The 17,922-nt window shown below is 56.4% G+C and overlaps 1 protein-coding gene across 9 annotated transcripts in view; it reads right to left on the reverse strand.

Annotated features, from left to right (window-relative positions):
• Nucleotides 1–17,922, reverse strand: part of LOC113909707 (RAP1 GTPase activating protein) — a 64,646-nt gene that overhangs the window by 44,896 nt on the left and 1,828 nt on the right. For 3 of the 9 annotated variants that reach the window (XM_027571251.1, XM_027571218.1, XM_027571266.2), the window contains exons 1-2: nucleotides 4,181–4,220; nucleotides 1,881–1,916 (exon numbers count right to left, since the gene is read on the reverse strand). The exons of 1 other annotated variant lie outside the window; for it this stretch is intronic. Coding sequence is in view for 1 of the 8 variants with exons in the window: in XM_027571188.1 (XP_027426989.1) it covers nucleotides 1,881–1,916; nucleotides 4,181–4,224 (80 nt within the window). In the remaining 7 variants the exon portion in view is untranslated. Of the gene's footprint in view, nucleotides 1–1,880; nucleotides 1,917–4,180; nucleotides 4,228–17,922 lie in introns of those variants that run through there. 5 more of the 9 variants (XM_027571197.1, XM_027571181.1, XM_027571188.1 and 2 more) reach the window with 4 other exon arrangements.

The raw sequence follows: 17,922 nt of genomic DNA on the forward strand, positions 1-17,922 counted from the left end.
AAATGAAGGTCACGAGAGAAGTGACTGGAAAGGGGAGGTGGATAGAGGTCTCGAATCACAGGCTAGGAAGTCGTAATTCATAATCAAAATGACCCCCATTTACAGAGCTGTAACTAAACGCCAGGCACAGGCTGGGAGCTAAGCAATTGGCTTAGAAGGGAGGGCCTTAGGGGTTAGCACCTTGGACAGCATCTCCAAGGAGGAGGGTGTAGGGCAAGGCACTGCGGGCAATGGCCAAATCCTGCTGATTCCAAAATCCTATTTCAGAAGTTTGTCAACTGTGGCCCACAGAGGGGAAGGGATCTGCCCAAAGTCACAGAGCTAGTCAGTTACCATCAGTCCTGGGCCCTCATCTCTGACGCTTCATTCAGGGCTCCCTAGAGTAGGTGTTCCGGGTCACCTCTCCATCTTCAAGTCCTCCCTCAAGTGCTCAGACCCACCGTGTGGTCTCGAGGCCCTGGGACAGAGGGCATGAGATTCTGGGCTCTGCAGTGTCTGGGAGATGAAGACTCAAATCCCAGCTCTGCCCCTGAATAGCTGTGTGACCTTGGGCAAGTCATTTCCCCCACTCTGTGCATCACTGTTCTCATCTGTAGAGATAACAGTCCCTAACTCAGGGATGTGGTAAAGATGCTGTGAGGTGATACAGTTCAAGCACCTAACGGTACCTGGTACGCTGCAGGTGCTTGACAAGCGGCAGTTGCTAGGATATTATTAACAAAGTCCTTGAAGAAAAGGAGGGTATCTTCCTCACTTTATCTGTATGTCCCCTCACCCTGTCCCTGCTCTGGGCTTAGCATATGGTCTTGCACTAGTGGAGGCTCAAATTGACTGGGCACAGCAGCAGGAGATAAAGCCCAGAGAGGGGGAGTGACTGGCCCTAGGTTGCACAGCGAGCATTAAAGGAAGATAAAAGGGCAGGCCCTGGAGCTCAGCTGGGCACCTGTGTGCCTCCCACCCCAGGTGTGGCTTCCTGGGGGGGGCTTTGCAGCAGGTGGGGCAACGGTGCCAGACAGGAGTCATCTAGTAGCTGGGGGCGGCACAATGCTGGGCCTGGGGACCCCGGGAAGCCCCCAGCAGAGGCAGGAAGCACGAACTCTCCTGCTGGAGTTGAAGTGGTAGCAGGAGAAGCCAGCTGGGCCCATGTGATGCTGGTGCCAGGAAAGCTGGGAGGCACCCGCCTGCTGGGCGTCGGGGGTGCTGTGAATCCCGAGGTGAGGTTGCACCTCTGCCCACTGCTCTCACTGCTGGAGAAGCTGCAGACACAGCTGCCCCTTCTTCCTCCAAAGAGAGGGCAGCCTCAGATTTGGGCAATGGGCTGCAGGAGGGGGTTCTGAAGGCTACGTATGGGGTGGAATTAGAGGATGTGGGGCTAAAGGCACCCACAACCCCCTAGGAGCCATGAGGTGGAAAGGAATAGAGAAGAGAAGGAAGAAAGCTCTTTCAGTGAGGGCCTATGGTATGTCAGGCTTTATTTATTTTTTTTTAGGTGTTTGTTTGTTTTTTACAATTTTACACTCTGTTAAGTGGGCATTTTAATCCCCATTTCACAGGTGAGAACACTGAGGGTCAGAGAGGTTAGTGAATCACTGAGGTCACACAGAACTAAGACTTAACCTGATTTGTTGGACTCGAAGTTGGAGCTCTAGAAAGAATTAGAGGGGAAAACTGGACTCGAAGTTGGAGCTCTAGAAAGAATTAGAGGGGAAAACAGGTGGGGGAAGAACTGGTAAGAGGGTCTGTCCACTCCATCACTGGGAGAGGGCAGCTGCAGGGTTGGTGGGGTCTGGTCTGTCATTATAGGGAGTGGAAAGGGTTTGGGGGTGTCCCCAAGGTTCAGCCAAGCAGCGCAGCCCCTCCTGAGAGCTCCCAGTACTCACCACACACTCCGGCGAGGGGTGAAGGACTTGTCCACTCTGAAACACAGCAAGATGGGCAGCAAATGAGGGCGCAGCTCCTTCTCACCCAGCCTTGGCTTGCACACCAGGCCAACCCCAACTCACCCGCCACCCTGCCTGTGGGGCCTGGAGGAGGCATTGTGTCTTGGGTGCCTGATGCACTGTCACCATCCCCCATAGGTTGCAGGGGCCCCAATGTTAGGTTAGGGACGTGGGAAGGTGTGGGTGAAAGAATAAGGGGAAAAGGCAGGATTGGGGCCACAGGGGTAGGGGAGCAGGGGCCCAGGACCAGACTATGGGCTGGCGGCAGAGGTGGGGGTCCGTGTGGGAGGTTGTGGGACAGTGACTACGGCAGTTTGGGGTCAGAGCAGGGATGCAGGGGTACAGCAGAGGCCAGCTTAGAGTGTTTCCAGACAGGATTGAAGGATGTGGGTGTTTATAGTTTATGCGGGGCAGGAAGAACCACTCCCCCCTTTCCTGGTGGCCTGCCTCCATCCCAGAGCTAGAGCTCACTCATATCGACCCAGGAGACACATGCCTGGGGTCTGGGAGCAGGAGATCATGAGGGGCTTCCTCTCCCACCCCACCCCCAACACACGCGCGCGCGCGCGCGCGCGCACACACACACACACACACACACCCTGCCCGCCCCTCATAGCAAAACCAGAGGAAGAACGTAAGTAAGCCCCTGCGTTCAGGGGCTACCCCCAGGCTTTGTTTTCCCCAAATCCCTCCAAGTCTAGCGTCAGAGAGAGGTTGCCCTCTGAGGGCACCCTGAGGCTGGGGAGGGCTGGAGAGAGCTCCACCCTCCCGCCCAGTGTGGGGCCAAGAGGCTGGGCAGCTGTTGTGACAACAAACTCTTGCCTCCTGCCCCGAGGCCAGAGGAGAATAGGGAAGGGGCCCCAAACCAGACTCTGCCAGAGGGGGAGGCAGGGCTCGGGTCTCCTGGGGATCAGCTCACGTGGACTCTGCAGACAAGGAAAGGGAGGCCCGAGAGGCCAGGGCTTGCCCCAGCTCCCACAGCAGACCCCAGCCCCACTCCCTGGGCTGCCTCTCCGTGTCAGTGACCAGGAGTCTCGGGACTTCCCCAGCCTCCTCTCATCACCTGGCGGCTAGCAGGGCCCCAGCCAGGGAGGGAAGCCTGTCTCCCACCCCACCTGGCCCCTCTGCCAGGTCCCTTGGGAGGGTGGGCATTCAGCGAGGGGTGGTACCTCCCCAGACGCTATCCCCACAGCTCAAAGAGCACCTGCTCCTCACCAGCAGCTGTACATGTGTGCACTTCGATTGCTCCACACCCCAAGGTGGATCCTGTGCGTTTCCCTGACCACAAGGAGGCAGGGCCTGGTGGAAGGTCATCCAGCTACTTGGCTGGCCAGGGAAGGGGCTTGGCCCCAGTCTCTCTACCCAGTCTTCCTTCCAATTTACCAAATCTCTGCCTAAAGCAAAAATCTCGCCAGCCCGGGGCACCTGGGTGGCTCAGTTGGTTAAGCAACTGCCTTCTGCTCAGGTCATGATTCTAGAGTCCCTGGATCAAGTCCCACATTGGGCTCCCTGCTCAGCAAGGAGTCTGCTTCTGCCTCTGACCCTCCCCCCTCTTATGCTTTCTCTGTCTCTCTAGCTCTCTCTCTCAAATAAATAAATATTCAAAAAAAAAAAAAGAATCCCCTTAGCCCTCCTCTGCACTCCTCTGAGGTGGACACTTTGGGGTCAGGAGGGACAGTGACCCCAAGATGGACCAGCCACCACTCTGCCTCCCGGGTCCTAGGTCTCCAAGCCCAGGCAGCCAGTAGCCCTAGGAGGAGGAGGTTTCTGAGAGCCAGGTGGCAGGAGACAGGGGCAGCTCGGATGCCTCGGAATCGGAGGGGGGCCGGGGGAGGTGGGCATGGGCCTGCTTGATGGCTTCTGGGTTCTCTCCTTCCAAAGCCTCACTGAAGGGGCCCAGCAACTTCAGAGGCCAAGTAGAGGTTCCTGCAGGGTCTCCCCCTGACCCGGGAGCGCACACACACCGGCTCCGCACGCCAGCCATGTGCAGAGGCGCTGTCACGCACGGAGCAGCCCACCGTGCACTCGTGTGCCCACCGGTGTCCACGGACAGCCGGCCGGGACCCACAGGCGCGCACGCAAACACACGGACTCACCACCAAGGCGCTCCGCTCACACGCAAACCCCAACTCGCAAGTACGGAGGCCCCACCCCCACCCCCGACCCCGACCCCGACCCCCAGGCGGGCGCGGGCCCGCTGCCTCCGCGCGCACACGGGCGCCCCCGACCGGCGCACCTACCCGCCGTAGGCCCCGAAGGTGAAGCTGCGCTTCCGGCCGCTCATGGTGCCGCCGCCCGCCCGCCCGCCCGCCCGCGCCGCGCCGCGCCGCGCCGGGGCCGCCTTCCCCGCGCCCGGGTCACCTTGGCAACTCGGGCCGCCCCGCCCTGGCCACAAGCCCCGGGATTGTCCGCGCCCCCGCCGGCCGCGGGCCAGCTGCCGGGGGCCGCCGCGCGCAGAAAGGGCCGCTTGTTCGCGCCGCCCGCGGGCCGGGGGCGGGGGCTTCGCGGGACTTTCCGAGCGGGGACCTCGGAGGGGGCAGGGGGGATGCGGGGCGGACGGGGCCTCCGTGCGAAAGGGCGGCGCTGGCCGAGAGCGATCCTCCACCCCAGACCAGGGGCGCACGGGGCTACAGCCCTCTTCTGCAGGCGACACCCCGTTCCAGCCCCCGCTCCCCGGAGCCGTTGGGCGGTGCCGGCGGATCTGTTTTCCGCCCCGCCCCCACCGCGAGGGTGAAGCTCGCAGCGGGCCAGGTCAAGAACTTGGAATCCAGGGTCAAAATGGTCTACACTGTGAGCAAGTCCTTGCCCTCGCTGTACCTCAATATGCTCATTTGTAAAATGGAACTACCGCACCAACACACACACATGGTGATGGAGTTAATTCATGCAGAGTGCTCAGCCCAGGCTTGGAACACAGTAAGTGCTCAATATATGGCTGCAACATGACTCTTGCACTGTAGGTCAAAAGCTCTGCTTTTCCGGCAAATGGATGAGTCAAGGAAGGAACACAGTCTCCAGAAAGCCCTTCTACTGCCCACTCTCATCCCCCTCTTCCTAGGTGCCCCCCACTGCCCGGTGAGGAGGAGGAGCAAAGGGGCAGGAATGGAGATGCCCCACTAGGTTCCCTCACTCAGCAACCTTCTGCAGAGGAACTGGGCTCTGAGTCCTAGAGCAGGTCACTCACTCACTCAACAAACGCTGTGATGGTCTCCTCTGCATGCTGCTCACCCAGAGCTCCCTGTCCTGTGTTCCACCCTACAGGAAGCTGTCTCTCCCTCCCCCAGCTAAAGATGTGTCAGGAGACACAGGACACTTGTCCTGCCCCCAGGACTCACCCACCCCTTCCAGAATGCCCACTCTGGCCCCCAAAGAGGAAGGGATTACCCCAGGGCGGCCCTTAGAAGCCTTGAGGTTTTCTATGGGGTTTTCTGACTAAAGGAATGCATGGAGAACAGAAGACAGGGGAGGGAGGGAAGGACGACCAAGGATACAAGAGGGCAGGGCAATAGGGTGGCAGGGATTCTTCAGAAGGCTTTCAGGCTGTTAGCCCCGGCTTCCCCCGGGGAAATGACTGGTCCGGGTACCGACCTTCACAGTTTGCCTCGCACGAGCAGAGGGAGGTGGTGCACTGGTCTCATTTCAGACATGAAGAAACTGAGAACTTGGTTCACTGCAATTGCTTCTCTCTTGGAGGGTCGGCTCCCAGCTCCCCTCCCTGCCTGCACTCCAGACCACTTCTCTCTCACACACTCTGATGGGCAAAGGAGCCCTCAAGAGCCCCTTGTTCAAAGGCGGGGCAGGGCAAGGGAGATTGCCTTGGGCCTAGAACTATCTGCTCCATTTGGTGTTTAGAGGCGCGTCTGGCTCCCTCTTGGCAGGGTGCTCCAGAACCAGGGCTGGGCCCTTCTCCTCTGGGCAGGGCCTCAGATTCCTGGGTGGAGGGAACAGCCAGGCCAGTGTAGGAAGCCCACTCCTCACTGGGCAATCCAGGAGGCCCTCCGAGGGGCAAGCCCTAGGAGCACGCAGGCTGGCCTGAGGAGGGGGAAGTCTTCCCTTCTTGAGTGATATCAGCACATGGATGCCCAGAGAGCTGGGGGAGATGGGGGACCAGGAGCTGGGCCTGGGTCATGGTGGGGTATACACAGTGCCAGGACTGGGACCCAAGATCCCAGCCCTCTCCAGGCTGCTGCACCCCCTTGGACATGGCCCTCAGCCTCATCAGTCTGTCTTTTCAGTGAAAATGATTCCTGAGTGGATTCTGCATGTCCACTTGGCAGTGTGGCCAAGTAGTCTCCAATGTTCCAAGTTTCCCAGCCGGGCCTGGCCCCCAGGAGGCCCTCCTGGTGCTGGGACAGTGGGCCCTTGAGAGGGGCTGTGGGGGCTGCAGGATTCCCACCAAAGACAAAGAACCCAGTGTGGGCTCCAGCCTCTTGGGTTCTGACCAGCTGCAGCTGCCTCGTTGGCAAGAGCTGGGGGTGGGGTGGGGGTGGGGGTCACGTTCCCTCAGCGAGGGATGCACAGGACACTCCCCAGCCAGCTTCTGGTCCCTCAAGCAACAGCAGAATTTAAATGTGCTTTCTTAACCTGCAAGACCTCTTCCAAGAATGTACCCTCTGCCACATCACAGCATGTAAGCCTGAAGATGGATGGCCGACGACAAAGGGACAGGGAGGTAGGTGCTTATATCTTCATCCTTCAACTCTCCCAGGGTTCAAATCCCAGCTCGCCCACTTGTCAGCTGCATGACCTTGGGCAAGTCACTTAATCTTTCTGTGCCTCCATTTCTTCATCTGCAAAATGGGGTTGATGACAAAAATAACAGTACCTACCTCAGAGGGTTTTGCCAAGGATTAATCAAGTTCATAGTTATAAAGCGCTGAGAAAATAGTCTTTGAAGAGCTTGTGCCTGTTAAGTATAACACTTGCTGCAGCATCAGTTTTCATTAGTCTGAAGGACATGAAGTCACCATTTTTGTAGAGGTAGGGAAGATTTATTAGTAGGGCTTCCAAAACAAACTAATGGCCATCCAGAGGGAACCGGATAAGTAAATTAAGGTCCATTTATACCATGCAGTACCATGCAGCTGTTGGAAAGAATGGGGCAGATCTATGCGTGGGCAAGTGGCACAACTTCCAAGACAGACAGACAGACAGACACACACACACACACACACACACACACACAAGCAGTGCAGTAAGGGTGTTGATGCTGGACCAGGCTCTGACACTTCTTAGCTGTGTAACCTCAAACACACTATTTAAAGCCCCCCAAACATCTGGCCTCCACTGGGAACTCAATAGTCTCGGGTCAGCACAGAGCCCGTGCTCCTTAACTGGTACTGGGAAGTCCTTGCCACCTCTGGGGTGGGACAGAGCTCCCTTCCTCCCTTCCCTCCAGCCTCTCACCTAGAAACCAGAGCCAGGTTTCCTCCCTCCACAGTTCAGGACCTCCCTCGAGGAGGAAGCTTCCTCTTCTGGGCCTCCTAGATTTGTACCCAAGTTGTTCCAACAGGTGCCAGACTGTGCAAAGGAGGAGGGAAGGGTGCAGGGGTGGAGGGTTGCAGAGCTCCCTTCCCAAGTTCACCCTGGGTTGAACTCTGGGAGTTCCACCCACCTGCCTCCAACACCCCCTCCTCAGCCCTCAGCAGGGAAATGTAAGGGAATAGGGAGGGGCAGACTCCTGGGAAGATCTCTTTCCCGGGCTCCAAATGGAGCTGGTGGGGTCAGTTCTTGTTTCCCATTGAGGATATCTGCCTGGAACCTCCCGGGCAGGAGACAGGGCGGTCCTGGGCTTCCTGCCCAGCCAGGCAGCCTCCTGCGTGTCTCTGCATTAATCAGTTTTCCTCCCTGGGCCTCAGTTTGCTCATCTGTTAAAACACCCACTCTCACTTTGATGGGTTAAAGACATAATAATGGAAAAATGCATTTGCCTTGAGAGAATTCCATGGACTCAAGGCATCATTATCCTTAGCTCGTGGTTTTTCTAGCCAAGCCACACCCACCCAATCCCAAGATGCTATAAACCCTGAACTCCCAGAGGAGTCTCCTGGGGGGTCCCCAGGCCCTGGGAAAAGAGGGAAGAGGGTGTGGGACTTGGCTCACACCCTTTCTCCAAGCAGCTTCCCAGTGAGGTTACTGACCCAGCCACCCCCTGTCCTGGCTCTGAGAACCCAGTCTCATTCAGTGGGTTCCTGAGACCTCTGCCTACTCAAAGTATCCTCATCCGAGACCAGGACCATCTGGCCTGGCCAGAATGACCAGAATGAATGCCTCCACTCAGACCCCCACCATTGAGGATGTGTCTCTGTTCACCCTATGGACCATGTGCCTCGAGGGGCCTTGAGAACAAAGCCCTTCTGGAAACATAGACACACATGAAGGTGCTTCTTCCTTCCTTCCTTTAATCATTCAGCAAATACATACTGAGTATCTACTGTGTGACTGACACTGTTCAGGCACCAGTGATAAAGGATGAACAAGACAGATAAGGTCTGGGGTAAATCTGCATGCACACCCGCGCAGAACCTTCACCAGGTCACACATGCCCTTGCCCTTGTACTATGCACAGAGGCAACTAGCTCGCACCTAGAGAGATCATATCAAGATCAAATGCATGCAATCGTGCTTACATAAACATCAGGCTCTACATTGCAAAGCCTCCCCCCCCACACACACAAAGGTCGAAACACACTTACATACAGGCCCCAAATCAGTGTGCACTCACCTATTGACTATGGCTGCATTTGCATACACATGCGTGTGTTTGTGAATACACACCAATGACAACAGATTCATGCACAGACATCACAGGCCCACACACCCCTAGATCACATTATGCTCGCACAATATACACACACAGACACAGATGCGCGCGCGTGCACGCGCACACACACACACACACACACACACACACAGCGTGCCCGGCTAACTACTGGGAAGAAATAGAGGTTGGAGCGAGGATGGCTTCTTGGGGGGAGCAGAAGTGTGCAGTTGCTGCATCCCCAAGGAGAGGGGAGGCCAAGGCCCCTGTCACACATTATAGGCTGGAATCCAGCCAGCCTCCATCTCCTATCCCCCTGCTAAGGGCATTTTCAGGGGCAGGGAGGCTGAACTGGAAGGGAGATTGCTTGATGCCCAGAGCTCCACCCAGGGCAGCTGGGCTGACTGAACCCTGTACCAGGAGGAGACTTGGTTTGTGGCCCCCCAGCCCTGCCTAGCACAACCCCTTCCCAATTGGGACCTCCGCTGGTCCATCTTTAAGATGGGGGATAGGATGTCCTGATAATTCCTTAAAGTGCCAGCCTTTCCCACCCAACCAGTCTGGGATTCTGTGAACCCCTCTTCACCTGGCTAACGTCCCCACCATGACGGTGGTTTCAACAGGGGTGGCTCTTCCCCCAAAAGGGCATTAGAGAAATACATGAGGATGGTCTTGATCTTTAGCAATTACTAGGGATCACCACTGCCATTCAGTGGGTAAGAGCCAGGAGAGCTTTGTCAGGAGACTCCCACCTAAAGAAGACCTGTCATCCATCAAATATCCTTCCAGACATTCATGTGGGTGAAAAGCCTGTTTATCCCATCCTAGAACCTAAGTCTGGTTTACATATGAGATGTTTTTGTTTTTGTTTTAAGTAGGCTCTATGCCCAGCGTAGAGCCCAATGCAGGGCTTGAACTCATGACCCTGAGATCAACACCTTAGCCGAGATTGAGTCGGACTAATCAACCCAACCACCCAGGTGCCCCTACATTCGAGTATTTTTTAGTGTGGGTTTAATACATACTGAGTCTTCCAAAGATGAAACTACTGAAGCCATTCTGAAGTAGAAATCAGGTATAGCAATAATATTTTCTGCCCTTAAGTGTAAAGGTTATATATATATTATATATTTATATATATATTATATATATATATATAAAATATATATAGACAGTTGCAAGTATTTGGTTACTTCATTAGGTCCTGTGGTGTGATCATGCCAGAGTATTTATCTATGGAAGTAGAGGGCTTTCATTTCTCTTAGGCAGTATATTGTCTGGCTTTTGAAATCAGCTGTGTAGATAGGCTTATCACCTAGGAATACCATTACAAAAAAATAAAGAACGCATTTTTAAATCGTGTTCTGAACGGGGCCTGAGGAGTCCGCCGCGGTCCCGGGCGCCCTCAGCTGGCCATTGTGGGAACTGCAGAGCGAGGGCTAGGCGGGCTCCAGCACCAGGGACAGCGCCCCGGGACAGCGCCCTGGGCGTCTCTCCTGGGGCGAGCGGGGGCCCTGAGAGCGCCCGGAGGAAGCGTCTTGTGTTCTCGGCTGCGCACTCGCCAGCCCCCGCACTCCTCACTCCTCCCCTGGTGCGGAGGTGGCCCGCAGAGACTGCCCTCTCCCTTCTCCCTAGCGCGAACTGCCGCGCCTCTCCCGGCCCACAATGGCACACCTGCGCGCCACAATGGCGGCACCTGTGCCGCCGCCCACCGTGTTCCCGCCGCCCCCTCTCCCCCGGGACCCGTTCTCTCGGTGTGCAGATCACAGGGCCGCACCTACGCGCCCCAGATCATGCAAAAGTTATATGTCAGCCATGACTGATGGGGAAACTGAGGCTTGTAAACAGAGCAGAGCCAGCTTCTGACGCCCCCTCAAGACCTCAGCCCCCATCACATATGCAGGCACCCCAGCTCAGGAGGAACAGCGACGAGTTCTCGAGGCCCTGTACCAAGCTCTTTTGTTGGTTCAGTCCTCCTGACCACCCTGTAAATTAGGTGCAATTATCACCCCCTGTTCACAGACCAGGAAACTGAGGCCCTGAGGGGTTTGCCCCAAGGTTAGTAGAAGTAGAAGTGACTGTAAAGGTCCTCTGAGGTCTTTACTCTGAGTCCCGCTCAGGGACTCCTGCCAAGAAAAAAGCCCTTCGAACAGCACTAGATGCTCTGGCATGACACCCTTGGAGACCTGAAAGCCTCCTGAACTCAGGGGCTGGGTGGGGTGGTTGCACAGGAGCTTCCCCCCCATCCCTCACAGAGGAGCTCCTATCTCCCCATCCTCACAAAATGTAGCCTCACAAAGCACTTCTCCAAGGCACACAGTAGGTGCTTAATAAATACTTGCTGCTTGGCTGAAGCCCTGACTTCCAGGAACCAGGTTTCTAAATGCAAAGCCACACAGCCTGGGCACAGAGCCTGGACACGGAGCAGGGCAGGGTGAGCCATGGGGGATGGGCACAGACATGGGAGCCAGACAGTGGGGCTCCATCCCAGTCCGGAGCTGTGCGACTCTAAGCCTCAGTTCCCACATCCAAAGAATGGAGATACACTAGCCGGTAGCTCAGACAGCGATGATGCTCAGTAGAAGAGGTGATGCCCACGGAGTGGGCTTAGCCCAGTGGCTTGTGCCCACAGAGGGCTTGCACGGTGGTGGATGCTAATGGCATTGTCAGCAGGGTCTTCTTGGGGATGTACAAAGTCCAGAAGCCTCTGCTGAGTCATGCCCCCATTCCCACAGGGTAAATCAGCTGCAACGTACCCCACGGGCAAGCTGGAGAGCAAAGAAAGAGGTTGGAAAATTCACAGTCTGTAGCTGGGTTGGGGACAAGAGCAGGCGCGAAAGGCGGCCATCATGCATGGAGACGGGGAGTTTAGGAATGTCTGGAGACCCACAGCCTCACGCCTCATCTCTGACCCTCAGCTCTCGGCCTTGGACTCCAGATCAGCTCCCTGGTCTCCTCAGCGTGGTAGGTACTCCATAAATGTTCAGTGAATGAATGAATGATGTCCTAGGCTGGCTATTGAACAAAAAGAAAGATAAAATCGATTTTATTCCTATCATATTACATCTGGGGGTTGACATCGGCATGGGTTGGAGTCAGATGGACCTGTGTTTGAACCCTCGCCTCTGTCACTTTCTGGTTTGTGACTCTGGGCCATTTTCACAACCTCCAGAAACCTCAATTTCTTCATCTGTAAAAGGGATTGTAATGATAATAAAAGTACTTACCCTCACAGGGTTGTTTTTTTGGGAATTCAATGTAAAGTGCTCAGCCCTGGAATGCAGTAGGCGTTCAGTAAGTAGGGATTTTATCTTTGGTACAGTTACTGGACGTGTTTTGGCACAGCCTTACACTGAGTCATGGGACCCAGGACTCAGGCCCAGCTCTGCCACTGGCTCAGTGTGACTATAGGCAGGTCCCTACCCCTCTGGGCCCAGTTTCCTTCTCTGTATAATGAGGGCTCTCCAAGGCACCTTCTGTCTGATTTTCTGGGGCAGCCAGGCATGTCGGGCGGGAGGCCTCTAGGAAAGAGCTCTGCCCCTCGGCTCGGAGAAGGAAAGTGTGTTCCCATAACAGGGAGGAAGGTGGGCATCACTGATACCTGTCCTGTCCCACGTCCACACATGTCGGAACAGAACCAACCCCCCTAGACACTGCCCCCTGGCCTGCCCCTAATGCAGAACTAGTCCTGCAGCCACACCCCGTGGGCTCTGAGCCTTGGGGGTTCCAGGAGGGTACAGTGGGCCCAGGGGGAGGAGAGATCTGGGTTTGGAGCCCAGGACCAAAGCTAGCTGTGTGCTCTGGGGCCCATCTCTTGGCCTCTCTAAGCCTCAGTTTTTCTCGGCTGCCAAGTGGGGAGGTGAATAACAAGCACCCCCGCCCGAATTCTGCCAGCCCCAAGGGCTCTGGCGTGCTTAAGAGGCAACCCAGATGTGAAAGCCCTTTGTGAATTGCTACCATCGGGTGTAATCATAATAATTATTATCTGTAAAACAAGGGGGTTGGACCAGCTGATCCCATGGGCTCCTCTCCAGCTCTGATGCTGAGGATTTCTCGGTTTCCAAGCTGGGAATTTATGCAGACACAGGCCAGGAGAAGCCAAGGTCTGTGGGATTGTACATCCCCGGGAACCTCTGCAAAAAAACAAAAATCTCTTCATTCATCCTCTTTTCTCAACCCAGCCTGGGCACGGAGCCCCAGGGACAGGCCACAGGGAAGGGGGAAAGGAGAGAGGAGGACCTGGGAGTTTCAGGGCCATGGCCTCAAGGTGTGGGGACAGCCCCAGAGTGTGAACCCCCTCCCTACCCCTGCCCAGAACTACCACCATTCCCTAAGGGCTCAGCCTGTTCCTCTCTATAGCACCCTTCCCCTAACCTCATCTAATTCTGCATGCAGTAGGCCAAAGTGGTTAAAGGTGGAGTCAGACAGACCATAATTCAAATCTCAGCTCCGGCCACACACCAGCTGGGTGACCTTGGGCAGGCCATTTAACCTCTCTGAGCCTCAGTGGGTCTAATAACCGCTCTGAGGATTAAATAAGATCCATGAAAAGTGCTTAGCACAGAGGCCCACATACTCTAAGGACTCAATTCATGCCCCCTACTTGTGTTCTATCACTCAGCCTCTATTCTGCTTCTCCCTTGCCAGAAACTTCCTGGTGGTTGTTATGTCATCCCTGAGCTAGCCAGCTAGTTCCCACCCCAACAATGTGGCACGGGGGCAGGGGCAGGGCACAGGTCCCAGGTTTCTCCTGCCCATCAGACGACGGCAGAAGGCCATACCTCCCCAGCCAGGGAAGTCTGGGGGCCTGCCTGGTGGCTGGGACAGGTGACGGCTCTACCCTAAAGACTCTGTCCAGTCCTGTGTCTGGGGGCTCGGGGTCCTGGGGGGGGGACTGAAAGGACACCCGTATGCATGTGGAAGTCTCAGGTGGAAGCAGGTGGTGAATGGGGCAAGGCTGGAGCCCACACACACACAGCTTTCAGCCCAGGGTATCCACAGCCTGCTGCCAGGGCTGGCACAAGCTGTCTGCCAGGGGTGGATGGCCTCTCTTTGGACCTCCGAGATCAGGAAGAGGCAGGAAGGTGGGAGGCTTGCCCACCAGCAGGGGGCCTTGTCCTGGCAGACCCTTGCAGGTAGATGACACACCCTACTCTTGAGAAGGGAGGACTCAGGGCTGCCCCAGCAGTTCCCACACGGAGCATGCACGTGGCAGAAGAGAAAAGTTCCCAAGGTCACCTTCCATCAGCCGCCTCCACCCCGCCCCGAAAGCCCTCACTTAGAGGAGTGGGACCTTGAAGAAGGCTGTCCTCTGAGCTGGGGGTCAGGGTGTCTTTCCCCCACAGACTTGCAGACGAGAACTCAGGAGCAGAGCAGAGAGCTGGACCCACGTGGCTCCCCCTTCCATCTCCCACAACGGCCTGGCTGTGGCAGGCGGTGGCCCCTATGGCCTTGAGCAGGTCACGGCCTCTCTGGCGGCTCAGGAGTCTGTCCTCTCCCGCTATCCACCCCAAATCTCAGCAGCCCCAAATTCTCAGGGGAGCCTGGGGAACAGGTAGTTACAAGAAACGGCGGGATTCCCCCAGAGACACAACACAGCTGAGCCACAGGTAGCTCTGTCTCCCCAGTGAAGTCTCGCACGAGCCACCCTATAAAGGCAGAAACCGCATCCGCCCATTCCACAGATGGAAAGGGGGGCTTGACTTGCCTGAGATCACCCAACTAGTGGGGTGGGGTGAGAGGGGGAACATGGGTCTCCTGATTTCCAGCACAGATGGCAGTCCCCTAGTTCCCTGAGCATCTGGTGCCTCGGTCCTCTCGCTTGTCCCAGGGATAGAAAGATGCTCCTTTGCACACACGAGGAAAACGAGACTCAGGGAAACAGGCAATGGGGCCATTCTTACACAGCAGGGCAGGGCAGAGAACTGTGCCAGGCTAGCTTCTCCTTCTGGACCCAAGGCCTGCCCACAGAAGGTTCAGCCGGTCCCTCGAGGGTCTCCACACTGGCTTTCAGAGAAATGCAAACTCCTTAGTCTGGCATTCAAGGCCCTCCATGAGCTGACTCCAGCTCGTCCCTACACACACCCTCCACTGGAACCAAGCCAGTGTCCCGACGTCCACCTCTCACGCGGAAGCCAGTCACGCCACCAGAAACCCCCTGTCCCTGTGCAGCTCGTAATTCCACGAACAGCCCCCATTACCACTTATGACTTCCTGCCATGTGCCAGGCCCTGACCCCTCACGGGGGAAACCACCCATCTCCTGTGATTGCAATGCCAACTGAATTGGAAATGTGAAGTCCTGGGGAAAAATCCCCACTACTCCAAAACCTTGAAGAAAAGGCTTATTTTTTTTTCTCGCCGTAATAAAATATTTGACTTTTTAAAAATAGATTGTTCTTCATGTTTTTCTGGTGTTTGTTTTTCCTTCTGTGCATTCCTCTCTCTGAGTGCAGCTCTGTGTTTTTCAAAGCGGCTCCCAGCCATCATGTCTGATCCGCACAAACAATACTCCCAGGTAGGAAGGCGAACAAGGGCTCATCATCCCTGGTCTATGGAGAAGGAAGGAGGCAGACGGAGCCTAAGTGGCTGGTCCAAAATCACACAGCACAGACTGGACTTGGATCCCTGAGGACTCCCAGCCCATCTCCTTTTAGTCCCCAACAAATCCCTACTATGAGCAGCAGATGGGTGCTGCCTTGGGTACCGGCCTCCATTAGGCTCCTTAACCTTTCACATAGCCCCGTCAGCAAATAAAGTGGGTGATCTGCATTTTATAGATAAAGAAACGGAGGCTCGGGGGGTGCCTGGGTGGCTCAGTTGGTTGGGCGACTGCCTTCAGCTCAGGTCATGATCTCAGGGTCCCGGGATCGAGCCCCACATCGGACTCCCTGCTCAGTGGGGAGTCTGCTTCTCCCTCTCCCTCTGTCCCTGCTCGTGCTCTCTCTCTCTCAAATAAATAAATAAAATCTTAAAAAAAAAAAAAAAGAAAAGAAACAGAGGCTCAGAGAGATGGAATAACTTGCTTAAGTCATATAGCTATTCAGTAGCAAAGTCAGAATTTGAACTCAAGTCTTCCGCTTCCAAAAGGCTGCCCAGGGGTGGGTGGCTCCTGTTGGCAGAGGTATTTACTAGTGGGGTGGGCACATCACTCTACCTCGTTGAGCCTTACTTCCTCCTCTGAGACGTGGTCACAGTAACATCACACTGGGCTGTGGAAGGGGCCAAATGATGCCACACCCAGCTCATCTCTGTTGTCCCCAGTGCCTGCCACAGTGCCTGGGACACACTACAGCTCAGTAAATGCTTACCAAGTGTGTCAACGAGATCCCTGTCATTGTACCAGCTCACAGCACGAGCATCATAGGTTTGGCTCCTTTCTTCCAGTGGGACTCCCCTGTTTTGGGGTGTTTCCACTAGCACCCCTCTGCCTCTTCTCCCTTCCTCCTCTCTGAGTCACTGCCTGTAAGTGTTAGTCTTCAGCCCTAAAAATAGAGCACTTTGGGGGCATAAAAATGCCTACAGATGAGCCCTGCCCTCGAGTCCCCCTCTGTTGGCCCTGGGGTGGCCATCACAGGAAGTCCCAGGGCTGATGGCCCCTGCTCAACCTAGTGTGGACCTAGAGTTCTCAGTCTGCTGGGAGTCCTTAGCCAGCCCCCCCCCCACTCCCGCCCCATGATGTCCAGCAGAGCCAAACTTCCTTTCCTCCTTGGCAGAAGGGCTGCTACCTCACACCTCACACTCGTGGGCCACGCTGAGCTGCCTCCCAGAGCTGGAGATGGGCCCAGAGACAGGAGATGATTTGCCTGGGCCGCACAGCCAGCAAGAGTGAGGGCCAGGCCCGGACTCAGAACCAACACTCTGGCAAGCCAAGGCTGAGTGCCCGAGTGAGAATGGCAAAGCCCCCTCACTGACCCCACGTAGCATCTGTCTGCCCTGGGGACTTTATCAGAGCCCACAGAAGCATCTCTCGGCAGCTGCTCCCCAGCAACACTAGCCTCTCAGGGGGTACAGCCAGGGTGCTGGGGCACAGCCTGGCAGAGGATCTCAGAGGATTCCCTTCCCTTCACACCAGCTGGCCCCCAGCCTTGCTTGGAGGGCAAAGCAGAAGCCAGGACTTGGCGAGGCCTCCTGGCAAAGTGGCAAAGGAAAGGGAACCCCAGGGCCGCTTGGGCTGGGGGGTGTCCTGTCTTAGGAGGGGCCCGTGGAGCAGCACCTTCAGGGACAGCAGGGTGGAGAGGCTCCTGTGTCACCCTGGCGGGTGGGGAGGGGGAAGGGGCAGGAGAGGAGGGTACACGGAGGGGGAAACACCAGGCACTTTCCCAGTATTCTCAGGGTCAGCCGAGCGGGGTTCATGTGAGGCAGAAAAGGAAGATGAGGCTTTGCTGGGGCAGTCGGGGGGTCAGAGGGGTCCCTGCCACCCCCCTCCCAGGGTGACGAGGAGTTCACGTCCCCCACGCAGGAAGCTGATGTAATGCGCACGTGTGTGCACCCGTGGTGGCCTGGGTGTGGGTGGGTGCATATCTGCCAGGGTGATTTTTCAGGGTGTGGGGCTTTCTCGTGCTCTTTCCTGTGTGTGTGTAGGGCTCGCGCGTGTGCCCGGGAGGGGTTCACATTAGCAGCTGTCAGTCCGATGAGGGCTTCTGAGGAGGCTCTTCTCGTGACAACCCCCTCCATCTCTGTGTGTCCGCGTGCTGCGTGGGGTATCTCCTGGTGTCTGTAGCGTCGGCCAGCGCTGGAGGCGGGAGTCTTGACCTTTGCATGTGCCTGTGTGTTGCTGTGTCTGGGTCTCAGGGTATTTGTGAGTCGGGGCGTGTTTTCTTCTGTGTCTGGCTGTGCACAGGTCTCGGCTGCTTCTGCATTATGTGTGGCTGCTCGGCAGGACAAAGGCCTCCGTAGACAGACAGGTGGTGTGGAAGACAGACCTGGTCCAGGAGTCCTCAAAGGGCCTCTCAGCTCCGGAACGTGGGGCCGGCTGAGGGGGAGCTAAAGCAGGGGCTTGGGGCTCCCTTACTCCAGGTCTGAGCAGACGCTGCAGGGTCCTGAGGCCTGAGCAGTAGAGACCCCACCCCCAGCCCTCGGGGGCCAAGGAGACCCTCTGCAGTTCAAGAGGGTCTCATAGGGGTGGAGGGTGAATAGAGCCAGGAGAAGGGTCTCCTGAGACCCCTGCCGGGTAGGCAACACAGAGAAGACCAAGGAAAGCTGGAAGTCCCAGGCTGGCATG

Source organism: Zalophus californianus, chromosome 4, assembly GCF_009762305.2.
Source record: "Zalophus californianus isolate mZalCal1 chromosome 4, mZalCal1.pri.v2, whole genome shotgun sequence".
In the NCBI taxonomy this organism is placed as follows: domain Eukaryota; kingdom Metazoa; phylum Chordata; class Mammalia; order Carnivora; family Otariidae; genus Zalophus; species Zalophus californianus.